At 38.3% G+C, this 22869-nt stretch overlaps 1 protein-coding gene across 2 annotated transcripts; it reads left to right on the top strand.

Annotated features, from left to right (window-relative positions):
• Positions 1-3321: 3321 nt before the first annotated feature.
• On the top strand, positions 3322-22287 carry LOC117293111 (retinol dehydrogenase 8-like). Of its 2 annotated transcripts, none has more exons than XM_033775329.1 (5): positions 3322-3462; positions 10629-10797; positions 12316-12495; positions 17169-17265; positions 21458-22287. In XM_033775329.1, exons 2-5 carry the CDS (start codon positions 10641-10643, stop codon positions 21762-21764), a joined length of 741 nt encoding a protein of 246 aa, XP_033631220.1. In that variant the 5' UTR covers positions 3322-3462; positions 10629-10640; the 3' UTR covers positions 21765-22287. The 2 variants fall into 2 exon arrangements, with proteins under 2 accessions (XP_033631220.1, XP_033631219.1); XM_033775328.1 differs by lacking the exon at positions 3322-3462 and adding an exon at positions 7584-7740.
• The last annotated feature ends 582 nt before the right edge of the window (positions 22288-22869 follow it).

The raw sequence follows: 22869 nt of genomic DNA on the forward strand, positions 1-22869 counted from the left end.
ATGTCAACCTTGGCACTGAAAGAGTTAATGCAAGCCGTTACAGATACGTACATGTACACTGGATGCGTGTTTTGAACTGTCTCTAGCTACGGGCAATCTCCGTGGTATAGTTGGTATGACACTGCTCAAGAATTCTAGAGCTTTGGAAAGTACTGAGTATACAGTGCTTACAATCATCGGTGTATTTGGTGTAAACGGTGTATATGGTGTATGTGGGGTGTCGTGGCTGAGCGGATACATGTAAGAGCACTGAATTTAAGCTCTGGTGTTTCTGTTTTGGCAGAGTCTCGAATCCCGGTCAAGACACTTGTGTCTTTGAGCAAGACACTTTACTATAATTGCTTCTCTCCACCCAGGGGTTAATGGGTACCTTTGAGGGCAGAGTTGGTTCTTGTGATTGATTAGCTTAGTGCGCTACATATTTGGTAGCACAGGCTGGATACTCCCCAGGGAGCTCAGATGGTTTAAGGAATGATTTAAGGGCCCAGTTACGTGGGAGGGGGGGGGGGGGGTAATAATGTGGAAACGCTTTGAGACATGGTGTATAAAGCGCTATATAAAAACCTACTATTATTATATAGGTAAAACCAAAATGAATACACCAGATGTGTTTCATACAACAGTGGTATCCTGGAGTGCTAGGCTGAACTCATTTATTATACCAAGGAACAGATGAACTAATCAAGATTTATTTTATATACATGAAGACCAGAAATAAGATATAAACCTTAATGCTCAAGCGAGTGTCTTGTAAATGGTTCAATATACTATGCATTTGACTGTCACCACCGAGGTCGGGGCTCATGGCTCAGGGCCCAATTTCATATAGCTGCTTAAGCAGAGAAATATGCTTAGCACCTTCCTGCTGGGAAAAATGAGCAGGATACCAGTCACAGATTGTACATGTTACATGGTACTTTGGCTGCTAAGCTTATTCTGGATATGAAATTGGGCGCTTGCGACCACCATTCTTCACTTACAAGGCAAGCGTCAAATTTCTGCACAAGCTGTGTAAGCGAGGAAAGTCAAGTAACAGTCAAACACGCGCAATAATTCCTGCTTATGCTTCAGGCGTACTGTACATGTTACATGCCGTGCACATTTTGATACGTCTCCATAGACCTTTTCGCAAATACCCATTGCGCAAGCGCCAACTGTTGAATGAGGTGCATTGTGTTGTAGCTAAGGAGCAAATTTGATCACCAGCTAGACCACAGTGCACCTAATTTCACACCTAACGCGCATATTTTGTGCGTTATTGACCTCAGTGGGGGCGCTGTTTGGGTCATGTGTCATGTCAGACCTTTTCACAAATGCCCATTATGCATGCTGGTCTAGCTATCGATCAAACTTGATCGCTAGCTAGACCAGCATGCACCTCACTTCATGCCTTACAAGTGGTACCAAGTATTTGCGAAAAGGTCTATAAATAAAAGGTCTATTAACATGTATTCAGGTTATAGAGAGTTTTTAAAAAGTTTTGCTTCTGAGTGCCCAATTTCAAAGGCGGCCTGCTGTAATGGCAACTTGAAAACAAAGCTCTGAAAACCTGTCGTTTGAAGAGCAAATATCCACTCCGAACTTTTAACAAAAGAAGTTTGACCCTGAGTTTGCGACCAAGCAGAATTTGGTTGACAATTCAAAGAAATGTACAATATGTAAATTGTTGACTTTCCTCAAGTGCTACAAATCTTTATGTTATGAACTCTACTCGTGAAAACAATCGCTATTAATTTCAGGATTATTTTTTATGTTTTTTTTTATTCCTCACTTCAAACAAAAATGATTTAATTTTTTGAAAGAGTATTCTGTTTTGAAGTCAAATGGATTGTATAAGAACAATGTGAATTCATTATCCTTATTTATATCTTGTAATAATGCTAACTATATCACATTATGTATGCATCGCTTGAATTGAAATACGAAATAAACTAACATGGAAACGTGTCATGAAACTTATCTTTGCCGACTGTCTTGTTTTTATTTTCCTTCTTTTCTTTGCACATCATTATGTCAAGCTGAACTTTTGCAACACAGCAAATCAATGAGTTTACATTGAAATACATGTACTATAACATAATAGGTTACCACTTCAGGTTTGAAGGTACGATGTCGACCTCAAGGCAAGGTCATCGTTTGGTTTTTGTTGACATAATGCTGATTTTTAGGCAAAATCATGAAAGATCCCACAATAAAAGTTACATGTCGAATTGCTGCCGAATACTCTGTCTACTCGCAAAGAGAAAATGAAAACCCAAATAAAAAAACACAACACCTTTCCCTGTATTTTGTAAAGATCAATTCACACATTTCAGGCGATGAGGGCAGCATTGAAACGGACGCAACTGTTTTTCTTCTTCAAAAGTTACCATGTGTCCGGCTTGGCGGCAAAAGCCTGCTACAATTCGATGTTATCATTAATTTTGTATAAAATAGCAGTCCATAGCAACATCAATGTTGCAGCTGAAGCTGCATAGACCTATGCACGAAATTGTGTGGTTCTCCTTTTACTTCGTGAACTAAACTGTCCGCCATTTTGTGGAATCAAAATAATGTGGTTCTACAAAATGACTGACTGTGTCATTTCACGACAGAAAAAGACAAACGTCCACACAATTTCCAGGTAAAATTGTTTGGATAATAATATTCTTCGTCCTCTCAACCAGCAACAAAAAAGTTGATAAAACTAATTGTTTTCCACTAGTACTTATTGTGTAATAGCAAAATATCTAAAATTATTAAAATGTACGTGGAGAAAGAGGTAAAATCTTAATCGAAAGCATTTAAATATTATGAGAAACAGGTTCAACTTGAACTGCACTTTTTAAATAAGGGAATCAATGTGTGGTGAAGTAGGTTTTCAACTAATGATTTAAACCCAACGAGGCCTGGACCAGGCCTCGGCCTTTGTCTGTTGTTAAAAGGGTTTATTGCGTAACGCAGTAAACCGATTTAACACCGGGAAATAATTATGCATAGTCATGGACAGTCAGGGCTAAGCAGTTGTGATTGTAATGGTGTATTCAGACGTGTTTCAATTGTTCCTTGTTTCAACCAACCAAAGCAAGGCATTTCAGGAAAGGGTGGTCGTCTTTCTGGGAAACGTCATTAATATTCTGCCATATAAGTGTCCAGTCAAATGGCGCGGTCTCGAGGCGGAAATCGAAGGCGGGGTACGGGACGTGGCGGCGGACAAGGAGTCCGCGGAAACTATAGTTACAGAGTACAAGGCGAAAAGAGGCCGGGGTATGAGCATCAGCAGTGAGGGACGGACCAGAGCCCAGGCGAACGCCAGGGCAGCGCTGGGGGGAGCTCTGCAAACACCGTCACAGTCACAGCAGATGTCCACACACAACCCCGCAGTCAGGGCGGCACCAATCATCAAATATCACAGGAGGATCCCGGTGAGGAAATCCAACGGTGATACCCGATGATGGGGGCGAAGATGGAGCTTGAGTAAAGGTACACAAGGACAAGAAAGGGCGAACAATCATAATTTGTTTGGCAGCTTGCCACTTTTATTATGAATACAAGCTTGGGTCAGTCAGGCCCGTCAGGAACAAGTAACCCTAGTAGTTTACGTACAACTTGGCAAACTGCAGTCAATATTCAGGGTGTTCCATGCCCAGCAGGGATGGGGGTATGTGGTAGTAGGTTAGGAGGGACATCATCTTCAATAGGACTGGGTGGTGCCCAACTTTCAAATGGAGGATGCAACACAAATACAGTAGGGAGCAGTAGCATGTTGGGGTCCATTGATTGCACAGCGGGCTCTGGAGGCATACCGATGGTGAATAACATGCAGCATAATGAATTTGTCATCAACTCCCTTTAATCCATTGATATCTGTTTGTAGCGAATTGGTCTAGCGGGTCTACCGCTAACCTTAAAATCTAGGATTATGGATTTCGCTGTGATTTTAGAGAAGAAGAGCGAGCCTAGTAGTACAAGTAGTGGTCAAGACATTAAAGAATTCTCGCTGGCTGTAAACGAGGGGGGTTCTATCATGGAAAGATAACGAACAAAAGCGTCCAATTACTTTCTATACGTACATGGACCTCTGCATTTTTGACATATGCATCAGTGTATTTGCAAGCTCATCCCCATAGAACACAAGAGCTTAAAATCACCTGGAAGTGGTATTTTTTCAAAATAAAACTTTTGTCACTAATATATGTGTTTTGATGAGTGGAATGTGACTAAACAGTTAACTAAGGTTTTAAAAAATCAGTTCTTATGTTATTTACAAATTTAAGAGTAGACCCCGACCCGAGAGGGCGCTGTTCGTGACGTCAATCGAGGCAGACTTTGCCTGTAATGCGTAGAGTAAACACAATTGCAAAGTACATGTACGGACCAAGTCGTTAGTTTGTACGTTTCAAATGCTGAATGCAGAAAAACACTTTTTGAAATGTACCAACTCACGACTTGGACGTACATGTACTTTGCACGTGTGTTTACTATACGCATTGCAGGCAAAGTCTGCCTCGATTGACGTCACAAAAGGGGTAGGCGGAGTCAGCCCCCTAAACAACTTTATATATTTTTTTAACATATAAATCGTGACAAACAATTACTACAAAAATTGTTTTATTGTTCGTAAGCATATACTCTTATGTTTGAAAGAAAAAAAATTATATTTCCAGGTGACTTTAAATAAAGAGAAATCCCTTATTGTCGCTTTAGCACTGAATTCAGAGTACGAAATAAATTAACTCCTGGCAGAGTTCACTGCAACAACAAATCCTTGTGTATTTATCAGGTGGTAACATTGGTGGCAAATAAGTATTCACTAAAACAACATTTGGTTGTAGCCGCAAGTTTACTAAGGAAATAAATGTGTGGTGAAGAGGTATTAAACCCACCGAGGCCTGGTTCTTTATAATTTACCTCGACGATTCTAAAATACCTTCTCGGTCAAAAACATCATCTCTTTTTGGTCAAAAAGTAAAATAAATGCAAACATTATAATTGTTAAATGATCTCTTTCAACACAACACCCCTCCAGCTATGAAATGGTAGAGCCCTTCGCCGCCCTCGCGTAAACAACTCCTTATAAGGGAATGCTGTGGGCGTCGCGCGTCCGTTGCTCTCGACCCAATAGGAATGAAGAAACTGTCTTATAAGAACAGGTGCAAGGTCGCGTGTCACGCCCATGAATTAACACTTTTTACCGGTCATAAACAAAGGTTTATACACACCCACGTGACGCATTCTCCACCAATAGGAATACCGAAACTGTCTGAGGTATTTATTAATATTTATTTATAGTTTCTTTCTTGTGTCTCAACACCATGCAAAGCTTCAAACACTACTTACTCACTGATTCCTTTTTTTTTTTTCTTCTTTTGGACGGCTATTATACCAGCAAACAAAAGTTTAGTCCCGGTTATGTTTTATGAGCGGAGTTTGTGCATTCGTGCTTTAAAGGCACTGGACACTATTGGTAATTACTAAAAAATAATTGTTAGCATATTATAATTACTTACTTGGTAACAAGCATTGGAGGGTTGTTGAAAGTATAAACATTGTGAGAAACGGCCCCCTCTGAAATAACGTAGTTTTTGAGAAAGAAGTAATTTCTCGCTAAAATATTTGAATTGGTTTTGTGAGACCTCACGCGAGGTCTCGAAATCAAGCATAAAGCACACCACTTCGTGTGACAAGGTTTTTTCTTGTCCCCTTATTATCTCGCAACTCCGACAACCAATTTAGTTCAAGTTTTCACAGGGGGATTATTTTGTGCATATGTTGAGATAAACCAAGTGAGAAGACTGATCTTTGATAACAACCGATAGTGTACAGTGTATTTAAGACGATCTTCCCCGCGAAGGGAATTCAGCAAACATCATAAAGGGACTATACGAGCTGACAACAGCCAATCTCTCTCATACTACAAACATTGGTTTGATTAATTTTTTGTATTATTTAAATCTTCGGACATAATTCTTTGTTGGCAGGGACCGTCCAGGGTAAGGCAAAAGTTTTAAAAACTGTCATCAAAGAGCGATGTGCCCTCCCAGATGTGCCCTAATGACTATGAGTAGCACAAACCAAGAAATTGTGATTCAGTAATTTAAACTTATTTTAGTCATTGTGATATCACCGGTTAGCTTGGTAGAATTCAAACCCGCAACCTTGTGATTACAAGTCATACAGCCCAACCACATGGACAATTGGGGTCCATTTTCTTCATTCTTTTTTTTTTATCCGGTTGCCCTTTTAGTCAGTGACTTTGCTGTTGAACTTTGGTCTTGGGATCGAGGAGAGTGGCATATTATGTTAATGGCCAAAACCCTCAAATAACTCACTATGTATATAATGTAATGTTTGATTGGCTCAGGGACCCTCATTTCAATGTAAAGGGTCAGTACACGTTTGGTAATAACTGAAATGTCAATACAAAACTACACTTGGTGAGAGATATAGCAGCTTTGGATAGTAGGACTATAAATTATGCATTAAATGCACATTGAGAAACATTATTTGATTTAACAATCAACTGTTTTATAAACAAAAATTTGTAAACACACAACAAAAATGTAACTTTGCTGATTAAAATTTATCTACTTCACATTAAAAACAAAATGAAATGTTCAAAACAAATAAATGTGGAATAGACCTATATACGAAGATTGTTTTCGCTTTAATGTTTTTTTTAAATACCTGCAAGTTGCATTACTGTGAAATTCAATATAGGTTTCTCTTTTCAGAGCCAACACTCACCCTAAGATATTGACACATGGTTGTACCCGCAAGTTTACTAAGGAAATACATGTGTGGTGAAGAGGTATTAAACCCACCGAGGTCTGGTTCTTTATAATTTACCTCGACGATTCTAAACGACCTTCTCGGTCAAAAACATCATCTCTTTTTTGGTCAAAAAGTAAAATAAATGCAAAAATTATAATTGTAAAATGATTTCTTTCAACACAACACCCCTCCAGCTATGAAACGGTAGAGCCCTTCGCCGCCCTCGCGTAAACAACTCCTTATAAGGGAATGCTGTGGGCGTCGCGCGTCCGTTGCTCTCGACCCAATATGAATGAAGAAACTGTCTTATAAGAACTGGTGCAAGGTCGCGTGTCACGCCCATGAATTAACACTTTTTACCGGTCATAAACAAAGGTTTATACACACTCACGTGACGCATTCTCCACCAATAGGAATAGCGAAACTGTCTGAGGTATTTATTAATATTTATTATTATTTACATTTAAAGGTTTGCCGGTATTTTGTCTGTTAATTATTATTACAACTTGTAATCTTTATTAACACCAAAGGTCTATATGCGGCACTTTTATTTTGTCATCGGGGGGGGGGGGGGGGTAATTTCCAACACGAATGCACAAAGTTCACTCGTAAGAAACGTGTTTACTAACTTCTTTTTTTTGCGGGTATAGCAAAGCTGACCATTGAACCCCTCTCCAACGATACATAAAAGGCACAAAGTTCACTCGTAAGAAACGTGTTTACTTACTTCTTTTTTTTGCGGGTAAAACAAAGCTGACCATTGAACCCCTCTCCAACGATACATAAAAGGGAATCTGTGCTTGGTTTAACCACTCCATAGGTGAGGTTTTCCAGCGAAACGAGGCTTTGAAAGTCGTAGACAAAATTACAGTAACTTTACGTGGTGTAACAATGGCGCCTAAAACTGTATTAATAACTGGATGCTCGTCTGGAATTGGTCTAGCTACGGCGGTACTCTTAGCAAAGGAGTTGCAGCATGAGTTTAAGGTAAACTTCTCAATTTAACTGGACACTTGCATTTTGTACCTTAATTTCTGCCCTTTGGAAAAAGGACTACCGGTAATCTGTGAACACTCATTCAAAACTACGAGAAAGTCCAATAGTCCATATCGATGTACAGAGTGTAAACATTTACTATATCCAATATCGATGTATGTAGATGGTAGAAATTCACTGTACAAACGTATGTGAATGTTCAATATACAATATCAAAAAAGCAATATCGACATTCACTCTACAAACCTATGTGAATGTCCAATGTCAAATATCGATATTTCCAATATTCAATATCTAAAAGGCAACATCGATATTCGCTGCACAAACTATATGTAATGTCCAATATCCAATATCAAACTAACTTTAAGTGTCAAACTTGTTCAACCTGTTGAATTAAATTATCAATAGGTACGGAACCAAGGGGGTAGGTACAATTCTACGCAAGACTTTAGAGTTCGTTCTCTCAAAATACTTTTTCGCAATAAGCAAATTCAACCTTTAAACAAAATTAATTGTTAAAGGTAAAAGTGTACATTTGATTTTTTTGAAATGTTCGTTTTATAATCCGATTTAGATGTATACAATAAAACAAGCATGTGAACATTTTTAAAAGGTGGTCGCGTTTTTGAGATATGGCCGAAAATCAGGAGCGAATATTGTACATTATATGAAAGGAATACACATCATGAGAAGCGTTATCGCGCTTACGCTTCTCAGATTTAAATGTTGTGCCATTTAATTAAATATCTTTAAATCTAATATCTAACATCGGTTTATGAATCACTTCAAATGATTGAGTTTTTGTGCACACATAGGGATTTACTGTGCACATTATACTGGGTCCATAAAGACTTATCTGAGCACTTCACGGGCTTCACCTGACTATATTACCGAATTATTGATTAGCCATAATCCGGTCACTTAGATCTAGTAGCAAACTTCTCCTGAAACCTGCCATAACATCAACATCGTATGGCGATAGATCATTCTCAGCTGCTGCTCCCAAACTTTGGAATGAGCTCCCAATGTCCATAAGATCTGCTAAGTCGTTAGATGTTTTTAAAACTTTGCTAAAGACCCATCTTTTTATCTGTAATTAAAACCTGCATTTTCAGCATTTACATGTAGGTATGTAATTTAAACTTTTTAGTGTAAAGAGTAATTTTTCATATCATTTAGTTGTTTGTAGTATTTTTAATGGTTTCATTTAATATACGTGTGGGTAACAGCTGGTCTAGCCTAATTTTTATAATTATTTGTTTTGGGATTTAATTGGGGAATTTAGGCCTATAAGTTTTTGTTTTCTTGTAATGCTTTTCATTTTGCTGTTAAGCGCTTTGAGGAATGCCAATTCATATTGCGCTATAAATACTGTTTTATTATTTTTTTCAAATTATAATTATTATTATTAATCTGTCATCGAATACTATTTGTCAACCTCTTAAGTTTACCCGCTCCCCCCCCCCCTGAACTCTCTATTATTGTCCTTGACAATTTGTCTTTGACAACATACTAAATGCGTTCAGTACCTTTAGTTATAGCTGTTTTAGTTACACTGTTTGAACAATATTATCTAACTGACGGACAGAACACACTTCAAGTGAAAAAATCGCAGACCCGTCATGAATATTGAATTTTGTTAAAAATCCAGATTATTATTTCCAAAACTTGGTAGGTTTAATTTAACGAATCTTTTTTTTGTAACTGTAGGCCTATAAGCAGTTTGTATTGTTTGTTTCTGTTTAACTCGTATCGTATCTTTGTACAAGATGGGACCAATGGGACTACGGTGGTTACCATTGAATTGGCGACCCAGTTTTATTAATATAAAAAAGATAAATAATGTGCATACGAAATGAGGATCCCATCTATTAGCGGGTTGAACGGCATCCAATGAATTTCGCAAACTTCTAAGATTATTTGGGACCTTTAACTTTATCTAGTAGACTAAGTCGATATATATTTCTGGGGAAAAAATCGAACGGCATGGCAATGCCATCACTTACTAAAAAAAAAACATCATCCAATATATATATATACATATATTTTAATTCCTGTAAAAATTAAAACTTGCTCCTGACCCCCTCTTGTAATGTTAAATGGTCCATTTTAGGATATCGATGAGTTTGACTCTGCCAGGTCATTGCACTTTAGAGAACTGACCTAATCGGTGATTATGTGCCACCTTTATGATGCCTACTTGGGTCCCGACTAAGGGATCCCAAAGCAATTGTTTTTATTCATGTGTTCTTTTGGGACAATAGTGTTTTGAAACTGGCAGAAGTAATCGAGGCCCGGGCTGAATCCGAGATCGCAGTTTTGATAAGTGGTTGAATAACTCCGGATAAACATTCCTAAAACCTTTTAAAAAATTCACAATGTTCCTTTAATTCTCCTGTTCACGTTCAAAGTGTTTCAGTTAATACATCTCGTCTGTCACAAGAAAAAGTACACGTTTCTTGACAGGACCTTTGGAAAAAGAAGGACAGTAAGTTGCCCTCGCCCCTATCATTGATAACTTAATTGTATCGAAATCTAAATCACAATATCAAATTTGAGGGCATACCAACTGATAACATGTTTACGTAACCCTTACTATCAAGGGAAATGTTTCTCAAAATGCCTTAAGGCCGGTTTACAGTCGGTCGCGCGATGGTCGCGCGACGGAATTTTTGCGCGCAATCCTAAGACTGAGGCCTAAAAACCGTGTCTTTTTATGATCGCGCGTCAAGATTTCCGACGCCCGACCATCGCGCGACCGAATATAACTCGGCCTTTATACATGACCGAAAGCTGCTTCAGGCTTCTAACCACAAGTGAAGAGTGATAAACAAACGTATACCTTCCAATTAGCTACCATTCTTTCCATATTGTTACAGGTGTACGCAACGATGCGAAATCTGAAGTCCAAAGCCAACTTGGAGGATGCTGCAGGAGACACTCTGAATAAGACTCTATTCATCCGGGAACTTGACGTCACTAAAGAGACAACAATCACATCTGTGGTTGACGAGATTTTGCGAGAAAATGGGTCTATCGACATTCTTGGTTGGTAGTTGTTCTTTCTCTGCCAAGAACTTTCTAGTCTGTGAACTGAATTGTTATTCAAGCCGCATCCGTCTAAATAAAATGATGGAACATTGAGTAAATGTAGGTTGGTTTTGGCTTTTGACCTTTCCACCTCATCACGACAAGGGCACAAATCGTGAATATTGACGTAAATATTCACGAGTTGTGCCTTAGACACAAATATTTACGTGAATATTTTCGAGTTGGGGCAAAAACCGTGAACATTTACGTTAATAATTCACGCAAACATATATATTTCATGTCTCTTTAGGGCCACCATAGGGAAATGTACCAATCATTAACAATTAAAAAGTCACCTTCTGATTTTGTTTAAAGTCACCTGGAAATATGTTGTTTTCTTCTTCAAACACTAGAGTATATGTTTCTGAACAATAAAATAATTTTGTGAGTAATTGATTTTAACGATTTATATGTTTAAACAAGAAATTAAGTTGTGTGGGGTTGACTCCGCCTACCCCTTTTGTGACGTCAATCGAGGCAGACTTTGCCTTGATCGAACATCGAACACACGTACGTGCAAGTACACTCAAGTCCAGTCGTGAGTTTGTACATTTCGAAAAAGGTTTTTTCTTGCATTTTTCCGGCAATGTCGACCAGGTGTAATGCTGCTGGATGCAGCAAAATAACTAAATATGGGGTCAGTTTTCAAAGTGGATTGGTCCGACGTCTTTTCCAGCGCTGTTTAGCATCGAGAACCCAGAATACACTACACATTTTGACATGAAGAGAAAGGTTCTTTTTTAAAACATGACGCCATCCCAACAATTTTCCCAGCTAGTTGGGAAGTCGAAGAAGGTACCTGCAAGACGTGACGAACCTAAAGGAGCATTTGCCTAAGTGAAACAGTCGGGTATTGTTTCAACTTTGAGGGCATGTTTTTAGATTGCGCCAATCGTCACTATCTTGTGTTAACACTGCATGCGATTCACCGTGCTGGGTAATCCGAGTGGACCGTCCGCACAGGTATCCAGACGAAGTGTACGGGGCCAGACTAATCATTTTCTCTTCAAATATCGCGCCTCGATTGACGTCACGAACAGCGCCCTCTCTGGCCTCTGGGGCCTACTTTTAAATTTGTAAATAAAATGAAAACAAATTGTTTAGAACTTTAGTTAACTTTTTATTCATATTCCACTCATCAAAACACATATTTCAGTGACAAAAGCTTTATTTTGACATTTAGTATGAGTTGAATTTAAGAAAATGAAGATAGCACAGACCATGGTTTAATTCTACTGCTTACCTGGAAGTGGTATTATACCACTTCCAGGTAAGCAGTAGAATTAAACCATGGTCTGTGCTATCTTCATTTTCTTAAATTCAACTCATACTCAATGTAACCAAACCGAGGCTGGAAGGCAAAAATAAAATAGTCTGGTTCTTTTTTGTACGAGGAATACTGACCAAGATGGTTGCCGCGTGATAAAGGTCAAGCCCAAATTATTATATAACCTTTTAATTATTGTTTGTCTCCAGTTAATAATGCTGGCTGCTGCATTTTGGATATGATTGACAAAAAGTCGTTGGACTTTGGCCAGTCTATGATGGATGTAAACTACTGGGGAGTTGTTAGAACTGTAAGAGCTGTGCTGCCAGCGATGAAGAAACAGAAGTCGGGTCGCATTCTCAATGTTACCAGCCTTGCTGGATTCCAAGGTATGTTAAACACCCCCCCCCCCCCAAAAAAAAAAAAAAAAAAAAAAAAAACCAACAACAACCAAACATGGAAAACAAACCAACACTATATAAATAAACGACAAACGGACAAACAGGCAAACAGGCAAAGAAACAAACAAACATACATCATACAAACCAGCATAAAGGCCAACAGGCAAATAGTCAAACAGGCAAACAGACAAACAGATACAAAGGCAAACAGGCAAAAACAGGCAATACGACAAACAGGGAAACAGGCAAATGGGCAAACAGGCAAACAGTCAAACAGTCAAACAGGCAAACACACAAACAGCCAAACAGAAAAACATACAAACAGACAAACGGACAAACCGACAAACAGGCAAATCAAAAACTCAAATACGATCATTTCAACAGTTTTTATCTATACCACAATTACAAGAGCTTTTCCCATTTTCATGGTCAAAGATAATTTTCTTACGCCACACATAATTTCTTTGGAATATTCTTCCTAGCTGCGCATATTCGCCAGGCTAATTATTTACACTGTTTTAAGTCTCTGTTGAGAACTCATTTGTTTGAAGCTACTTATTTGCAATAATATGTTTACTTGTGTTGTATCTTTCACTCATTGTATATTTGATTGTTCTCTGTATGCGGTTAGAGGCTTTTGCATAAAATAGGCGCTTTACAAATAATAACAATACAAATTTTATTATTGTAATAAATACTTTCGTATCTTGCACAATGTCATGGGGGTTTCAGACATTTCTGTATAAATGAGACTAAACCAACAAGCAAAAGTGTATCTTTTGTTGTTTATAAATCGTACACGAGAGTAGTTTAGACATGCTGGTACGAGTACTTAATATTACTTGTGATGTTATGCCTTGTGGTTATTGTCACGTCATGCTGAACTCAATTTTTACGGTCAGACCAAACACATGATCCCTGACAAGCTCGTGCGGGTGAGTCAACGTTTTCGGCAAAATCATACAATATTGTATAGACCGTATTGAATAACCCCTTTTTGCTATGAAAAGTCGCCATCTTGTAGGGCAAACCGTATGCGCGTTCAAACGCGTACATCATCGAAGCACGCAGCACGCAACATTCCCGGTTTGATCATAGATATAGAATTAAACAACTAGATCGGCCGCGCGTACATACGCGCCATTGCCTGTGTAGAAACTAAATTGTTCGCCATGGACGCGGTACAAATTTCACGTTCGAAAGGCGACGCGCAAAAATGAACACGGGAGATAGGCCTTTGACGCGCTAAATGTCACGTGCTGACGGCAAAAAGTCACGTGCTGGCGGCAACGCACAGAAAATGTACAAGGGAGATAGGCAATGGCAGCCCCCATGCCAGAACCCGCGTATGTACGCGCGGCCGATCTAGTTATTCGATTCTATATCTATGGGTTTGATTTCTACATAGATATAGAATCTATTCTATAGACCTTTCTTTTGTTGATCAACAAACGGCCGAATGTTAGTAAAACACTAAATCGTAAAAACAGATGTTTTAACAAAATTCAACATTTTCTGCAAACTTTCAATTAAATAAAGTACTTCTCATAATTAGTTGTTTTGTTTTAAACAAAATCGACAAATTTGGTTACATTGTTACCAAAAATAGCGATCTTTTCTTGATTTGCACTTATGGCTTTCCATAGTTTTCCAATCTGGGTTGGCAAAAACTCGGGCTGTGACGTTGCAAAAGAAAGGTCTATAGAAAACTAAATCAGATACATTGTCATACACTAAACTTCAGATTTCTTCTCAATTTTTGTGTAGGTCAGCATTTTGGAATTTTTGCTAATTACCCTAGAAGAAACACTCCCAAAAACTCATGCACACCACTTGTTATCCTTGGGGGAACTCGTGTCCGGTACGTCCTGTTCCAGAACAGTGCGGTTTATGCTGGCATTGTGTTATGAAAAACAAAATACAGTCTAAATCTAAATCTAAATACAAAATCAAAATCAAAAACACGCAAAACACAATGTATTTGCTGTCAGTGACCATCACTCACGCTTCTCCTATTCCTAAGTTGTTGACATTACCTGGTGAAGAGCGCCCTCTCTTGGTGAATGGCAGATAGTCTAAAGTTTCCCATTAAAATAACTAGATCGGCCGCGCGTAAATACGCGCCATTGCCTGTGTAGAAACAGTTTTTGTTCGCCATGGACGCAGTAAAAGTTTCACGTTCGAAAGGCGACGCGCGAAAATGTACACGGGAGATAGGCAATGGCAGCCCCCATGCCAGAACCCATGCCAGAACCCGCGTATGTACGCGCGGCCGATCTAGTTATTCTATTCTATATCTATGGGATTTCTACATAAATATAGAATAGAACAACTAGATCGGCCGCGCGTACAATACGCTGGTTCAGCCTGTGCGCTGCCATTAATCACGTGCTGACGGCAACGCGCAACATTTGAAATGATGTGATGAGCATGCTCGACGACCAAACACACATTTTGACTAAAACGAGGAGCCAAACGTCTTTAAATTTCCGGATACTGTAGTCTCTTTCCATCCATTTTAGAATAGGCCTAACGTTTACCGAGTATTTCTTATGGTGTAGATGAAATGGTGAATAATTGTGCAGCAGCTATATGTAAAAGCCGAGGGAGGAGAACAGAACCTGGAGGACAATATCTCCCTAAACTGAGATACCATAGGTGAGTACAAGTACATGTACATGTACATGTACACTCATTATACACATTTATGCGTGCACTATAGTTGGGATAAATGCTAGGCCTAATTTGTTGAGGGTGGTCGATGATACAGGAGTCCAGAGTCAGAGTTCGTTATTGAGGTTAAACTAACGGTTCTTTTCAGAAAACAAGAACAAAAGAACAAAAAGAAATTTAGATAGATTACTGACACCAACGGCGAAGCAAACCGTATGCCCTACTAACTGGACAGTCAGTAACCATAGCATAGAAGAAATGCTTGCGTTCTGATTAAATCCAAAGGTGCATTCATCAGCTGAGGCAACTGACATCATTTTAATTCATATTCGAAACAGACATCCAGCGCCAAGTTGCAGTGTTATTTTTCAAGTGAGAAATACAAACAAGCAACATTAAAGCTCATATTAACCTATAGACCCTATTGCTTTTTGTTTCCATCTCAGATTTCCCCTCAAGGACAAAAAGAGGATGTGCATTTGGTTGCACAGAGTAAACAGGAAGAGAGTGTTCCGTATGTATAATGGTACCACCACACCGTCACCTATGGCCAAGCTTATGGAGACCATGGAAGGAAGAGCAGCCCAAGATATGATTAAGAGTGGTGTGTTTTCGTCACAGCACAGCACACCCTTGATCCAGCTAATTCTTTCCTCCACGATCCATCACATGGAGAGAGCCTGGTATGTGGTAACCAGCATCGCTCGCCAGTATCTTCGAGTCAGGGCGTATGACTTCGGGGAAAAAAACTACAGAGAAGCTTCAAGGCCAGAAATTACGAAGCGTGTATTTTAAGTTGGTTTTGTTCAAAGGGCAATAAAACTGCAAAGGATATGACTGGTTTCAGACGATTGGTGATAGTTTTTACAAAATATTGTAGTCAATATTTAAAAGACTATTAGGACGCCAGTTGTTTAAATCATGACGGGTCCTCAACTCCTTTTAAGTTTGACCAGAGCGGACCTCATAGAATTGCTTAAAACCCCTTCAGCGAAGCGAAACAGTCATTGTATTATTAAGATGTCATTACAAAGAATATACCAAAACATTTGGTAAAATTCTACCGTGGGGCCGTTTTCACATAGACTTTTGTTTTCGTTCATTTGAAAGAGAGCATTGTACATTAGACGTGATGTATCGTATTGAAATGTAATGTAATGTAATGATATAATTAGACTTCTCGTTAACATTAAATATTTACCTGAATTAATTATTAATAACAACACTATAGCTGGGCTGGCCCTTAAGGCCCCATTATTATGCGATAAACCTCATTATGTGCGCCACCCATATGGACCTCTTATATTGCCCAAGATTGTCCATACGAATCCCAAATCCCATATGGGATAGCCAAGGTTGTTTTTCCCATGATGGCCCCCAGTATCACGTATAGGTTATCTGGGCCAACCCATATTGGACCCATATGAATCTTTGGTGCAGGATCCAGTGGGCCCTCAATTTTGGATTACCCCAAAAGAGGCCCGTATTGGTCCCATGTTGACCCATCTAGAACCCATGGGTTATCTGGGCCAGCAGGGGTTCAGGATCAGCAGGGGTCCATTATGGTTAAATCCATGACAGACCCATATCTTGGCCCATATTATAGGACCCATGGGAATGCTTCTTGGGTTATGCGTGTAGATTGATCAATCAGAGAACGAAAGCCATATAGGAATAACTAGTATACCGACAAAGTCATCTGCACGGATTGATGTTTAGAACAGTTGAGCAAATTAGGATTAAAGTTTAAGATTAAAGTTTTCGCATTAAGGCATGAGTCAAAAAGCTGTTGAAAGTTTTCCAGACAAGTAAAATGTCAAACGCCGTACACAAAAATCACAAAAATAAAATGCACTGTTTGTTTTGCATTGCATGCAATTGTAGCGATCGATTGGAACACCCTGTGATTGGTAACTACTCCGAACAATTTACAAAATCAATAAATATTCTTGGCTAGTTCGTTGTTATTTTGTTGTTATTTGTTACAGGTTTTCCTTTCTATGCCACCTACACATCTTCAAAGTTTGCCGTTGAGGGCTTCTCCGAATCCATAGCTTCAGTATTGCGTGACGCATACAATATCAGGTACACTCAATTATTTATGATTCGTATTGTTTGAAGCCTTGCATGGTGTGGATACACAGGAAGAAACTCTAAATAAATAGAAAACTTGCGGGTACAACCATAATTATTGTGATTTTTTATTTATAAAAAACAAAATAAAAGCTTAAACTGAAGCTCTACCGCCAGTATAAGTCCAGCAGTCTCCTGAAGACGAGCAGAGTATACTGTTCGAAACGTCTAGACCAAACCGGCTCTTTTTAGAGCCGACACACTCTCAAAAGAGATTTTATGGTTGTACCCGCAAGTTTACTTTTTATTTGTAGTTTCTTCCTATTATTATGATTCGGTTGGAGGCTTAAAATTTAAAGAGATTTAAATTTAAATCTTTTATAGGATTAAATTTAAAATAAATCCTACAGATTTATTTTTAGTCCAAATCGATTTAATAAGTCAACAATTATTATCCGCAGAGTCATTTTGTTTTTCAATCCTCCGAACGATTAAAAAAGGACGCCAACTTTATGGACAGTGGACCAATCAGCGTGACGCGATTTCGTGACGTATTGCACGAACGTACAAGTACAACTCAAAACTTTGTCGGCAGCCATTAAAATAAACCGACTGTGTGTGTGCGCGCTGCTATGATGCTAGCTAACTACTAGTAGTACTAGTAGTACTACTGCTGTCTGCTTTATGCTAAACGCGCACGTTCAATTACAAATGTAAACGTACATGAACGATGATCAGTCATTCATAGTCACACAAGTTTCTTGGGTCAGAACAGTCGGCAGTAGGGAGGCAAAACTTCAATATTTCCTGAGGTAGGTGAATCCAATCTTATGTAGGACTAGTATATCGGATAGGATATGGATAGGTTTGCAATGATTGTTTACACGACGATCATGACCTGTGGTAAAAATTATCTCGACGAAATTATGTTAATGTTATACATTTTATACAACGTCCACGTATATTTATTGTTGTATTAAAGTCAGTGTGAACATCGTTGTTAACTAAATAAACCAAACGTTAACCATTCCATGGAGAAACGTTATCATGTCCATGGCCATGACCATACTCCGCATAGACAGAGACAACGAACTTGAAGAGGAAAAGAGTGAATTTAAGACCGATTTTCACTCAGTTTCCCCCACCAACCAAGTTCATTTTTTCCCAGCGGCGACGGCGGACCAGATTTCAGCTCCCCGTTGCATATACTCTCTCTACAGTTCAAGCGGCAGTGTTTTACTGTTTGGTGTTGCTTTTGTTGGTCACCCAACATGATAATTCATATATAGATAGGACAATATTTTACAAGAGAAACGTGTCTAATTTATAGACTCTGTGCTCTAAAATTAAAAATGAAGAAAGAACGATTTCGATAGGCTAGCAAATTTAAATTAGTTAGAGAATCATGTTTCTTTTTAATAATATATCTTGAGTGAACCCATAGTGGTATTGTTTTGCAGAATAAATAATTTAAGAAAATGTGGTCTTAAATCCTGGAAAATATAATGCACAGATTTTTTGCGAGTCGACAAAAAAAAAAACATGACACAATTTTGTTGGACCAAATTGTCTCTAGTTAAAGCTTTGTTTGAAGTTCCATAGGCTACTACTAAAACTCGTTATAATAATGTGAGGTTTTCTTAATTTGTATCGTCTGAATGTTTCCATTTTCCTGGTGACCTGTCTTCCTTCTGGTCGCTGTTTACAGTTTTCTTCGTTCAGGCAAAGTCAAGAGATTTCAATTGTATCTGATGCAAATTCCAACATTAATAATAGTCAGATCAAGCTGGTAAGCATGTCTTGTGTTTTTTCGTTGATATATTATTCCCATGTAATACAATTAAGATACAATTAAAATTTTGCATTTGGTGGCATGGTTGCTAAGGAAAGTGATACTTTTTACGATATGGTGGGAGATACAGTTTAATACAAAACTGTTTTTAAAAACGAGTGGTTTGTGTGCATATGGCCACCTGAGCCCTATTGCAAGAGCCTCAATAACATAAACTAGAAAATAGAGACTAACATGTTTTTTATATTCAACGATTGTGTGCTGGTCAACAGAAAAACAACCGTAAATTACAGTGACATAAACTTTACATTTAGTTAATGCTACCATTTTCCATGGTAAATGATGTGGAGGGTTTGTTAACACTAACTAACAGTCGTCTGGATGTTTTCATGTTTCAGGTGACCTTTATTCCTTAGTGTTTGCTGTTTACAGTTTCCTTCATCCAGTGATGAAGTCAAGAGGTTTCAATTGTAGCTGTTGAGGTTCAGAACATTATTCAGAACAAGCTGGTAAGTACTATTTGCCCTAGATGGAGGTTGTCTAAAATTATGTTTCCTTTACTGAAATGTAACAGTGGTCCATTTCACTAAGCAATAACATTCATTGCAAGACAAATTGTCATTATTACCATGCTAATTTGTATTGTGACATCACACTTTACTTAGCAACTGCGATTGATTTGCAGCTAAAATCAAACTTAGCTCTTTGTGAAACCTGGGCCTACTAATTCCACTTTAAGCCACAATGTTATTTAAATCAACTCTATCAGAAAGAACTCACATTTATTTAGAACTTGATTTCTTTGACGCAATTGCTTTTGCTATAAACAAGGAGTGAGTTTATGATAATATCATTTGAAAAACAATCACATATCCACGTATCATAGCTGAGTAATTTGAAAGTATTTAATCTTGTCACATAAACATGCGGATTCACCTATATCAAGGTCACATTCACATACAGGTCAAGGGTCACTTTTGTGTTTGTTGTATTATACATACATGTTTTTGATCATGGTTATGTCGACCAGGGACAGAATTCTTCAAAGACGTTTCTTTGGGACTTAAACAGCCCACCCCTTTTTCCAAACCGGTCAAGAAAAAACTCTGCATTTCAAATGAGAACATTTCATTATCACGAGCATGTTTTTTTTTTCAAATACAGGAGGGGAGTAGCACACACATCGATGAAGCAATTACAAACTTGACATCTAAAGAGATACAGCAACCTGAACAACTTCCCTGAGAGAAAGCTGAAGCAGTTTGTCTTTTGTCTGGATTGCATTCCAGTTAGTGGGGGGGGGGGTCGTCAGTAGTTGAAACTTTTGATAAGTTCATCAAATCCGTTATTTTGAGTGTGGGTCAGACTATTCTGAAAAACCAACAACTTTGGAGATCCCTGCTGCAATGAAATCCGGTTATCCAACTGATATCAAACACAATTCACAAACCTAATTTGAAGTGGCATTCCCTTGGATACAGCATACAGTTTTGCTTAAAATAAATATTTTGTAGGAGAAAGGTAGTGCATCAGTTAATTCAAAAGCATTTAACAAATTGTTTGTGGCAATATCTTTTTTTTAAAACAAGTTATTTGAAACAAAGCTAGTGTCGTAACTAGACTGTCCATGTTCACCCTATCTAGGAAACAAACAAATTGTTTTGTTTTAAAATAAATCTCTCAAAAGTGCCCAGAGGCTGTAAACAACTGGTTAACAACCACTCGAATCTTAGAATATTTGAATGAAATTGCAGATTTTACTCTTGAGTGATAAACATGTAGCCACAAAATAGAACTTTTCATGTTTATGGACAACATAGGTCAAATGTATGTCGAGGTTTATTGTCGAAACTATGTGTATTAATTAACTTGTATATTTGAAAATTAAATTTTGAAGGCAAATATTTTAAAACTGTTGTTTTTTTTTTACTTTGTTTTGTTTTTCCTGCTGGTTCAGAAATCGTGTTTAATGTTTTAATCCCAAGGCAGATTATAAATGAATCCGAAAAGATTGCTAGCATCTAGGTTTAAATCATTCAACGGGTGAAGGTTAAATCTGTAAAGATTTGAAAAAATAAATCCACTGGGATTGATTAAATTAATCCTCCAAAGACTAATTGTTTAAATCTTTTGAAAGATTAATTTTAAATCCACGCTGATTGGTCCCTAACGACAATCCTTGAAAGATTTAAAATTTAATCCTGTGGATTTAAATTTAAATCCTTGTAATTTAGAGTTTATCCGAAAGAAAACTTTATCACACAATAGCCAAGGTTGAAGTTTAGATGTGGAAGAAAACCCCAGAGAGTTATTCCAGGGAAAACCCAGGCAATCAGGTAGTGACTGAAAAAAAAACTTAGCGGAATCAGAGGTGGAAGTTTGTTACTAATTTTGTTTTTGTATTTTGTTCAGAGTTTCCCTCGTTGAGCCAGGACCAGTGGCGACGCCGACCGCATTGAAAGTTGCTAATGACAGGCCAACTTTCTTAGAGTCCGAAGCCGAAATGGAGAAAGTCTTCGCCATTCGCGCCATGTACCTGAGCACTCTGGCTCACGTCGTCCAGACGTCTGAGGAAATAGCTCAGTTGCATCTAGAGATAATACTTAGCGACAATCCGCATCTGCGGTACCAGACCAGTGAGTATGTGAAGGAGATGGCCGCAGCCAAGTTCAAGGATCCAACTACAGATGATGTCCTGAATGAAGTAAAACGGAGTTAGATCTAGCATTTAAATAGTGCAGGTTCAGATTGAAACTGTTTCTCATATTTTAATGCTTTCGATTAAGAATTGACCTCTTTCTCAGATTATTTTAATAATTTGAGATATTTTGTTATTGAAAAATAAGTACTAGTGAAAAACAATTAGTTTTAGCAACTGTTTTGTTACTGGTTAAAAGGAGGAAGAATATAATTATCCACGCAATTTTACCTTGTTTAAAGTTGTGTTGTTTGCCTCTTTCCTTCGTGACACAGTCCGTCATTTTGTAGAACCGCATTATTTTGACTCCACAAAATGGCGGACCGTTTAGTTCACGAAGTAAAAGGAAATCACACAATTTCGTGCCAGAGGCCTATATACAGGCGGTATTCGAGTTGGCGGTAACAGCTCCGGTTGCGACTGTTACATGGGTGTTGCTTCGGACTGCTATTATTTAAACCAAATTAATGATAACATCGAAATGGAGGATATAGCCTTTGCTGCCAATTCGGACACATTGGAATGTTTTAATAACACGTGGTGTCCGTTTACATTAATAAGGGAATCAATGTGTGGTGAAGAGGTTTTCAACTAGTGGTTTAATCCAAACGAGGCCTGGTTCTTGATAATTTTACCGAGACGAAGTCGAGGTAAATTATCAAGAACCAGGACTCGGCGGGTTTAAACCACTAGTTGAAAACCGATTCAACACACTTTGATTCCCATTCATAAATACCTTTTCGGTCAAAAAACATCAACACTTATGGTCCAAAAGTAAAATAAATGCACTTCTTATAAGGGAATGCTGTGCGCGTCGCGCGTATCGCACCGTTGCTCTCGACCAATAGGAATGAAGAAACTGCTTATAAGCACAGGTGACAGCTCGCGTGTCACGCCCATGTTTCAACACTTTTTACTGGTCATAAACAAAGGTTTATACACACCCACGTGACGCGCTCTCCACCAATAGGAATAGCGAAACTGTCTGAGGTATTTATGAATGGATATTTAAAGGCTGTGTGATGGACACTATTGGTAATTATTCAAAATAGTTATTAGCATAAAACCTTACTTGGTAACGAGTAATTGGGAGCTGTTGATAATATAAAACATTGTGAGAAACAGC

The sequence above is a fragment of the Asterias rubens genome, chromosome 7 (assembly GCF_902459465.1).
Source record: "Asterias rubens chromosome 7, eAstRub1.3, whole genome shotgun sequence".
In the NCBI taxonomy this organism is placed as follows: domain Eukaryota; kingdom Metazoa; phylum Echinodermata; class Asteroidea; order Forcipulatida; family Asteriidae; genus Asterias; species Asterias rubens.

Bases quoted from the DNA above. Each gene is read 5' to 3' on its own strand.
- LOC117293111 (XM_033775328.1), top strand. From the start codon at position 7,645: ATGGCGCCTAAAACTGTATTAATAACTGGATGCTCGTCTGGAATTGGT. The intron at 12,496-17,168 runs GTATGTTAAACA...TATTTGTTACAG, and splicing joins CAGCCTTGCTGGATTCCAAG to GTTTTCCTTTCTATGCCACC. The intron at 17,266-21,457 runs GTACACTCAATT...TATTTTGTTCAG, and splicing joins CGTGACGCATACAATATCAG to AGTTTCCCTCGTTGAGCCAG.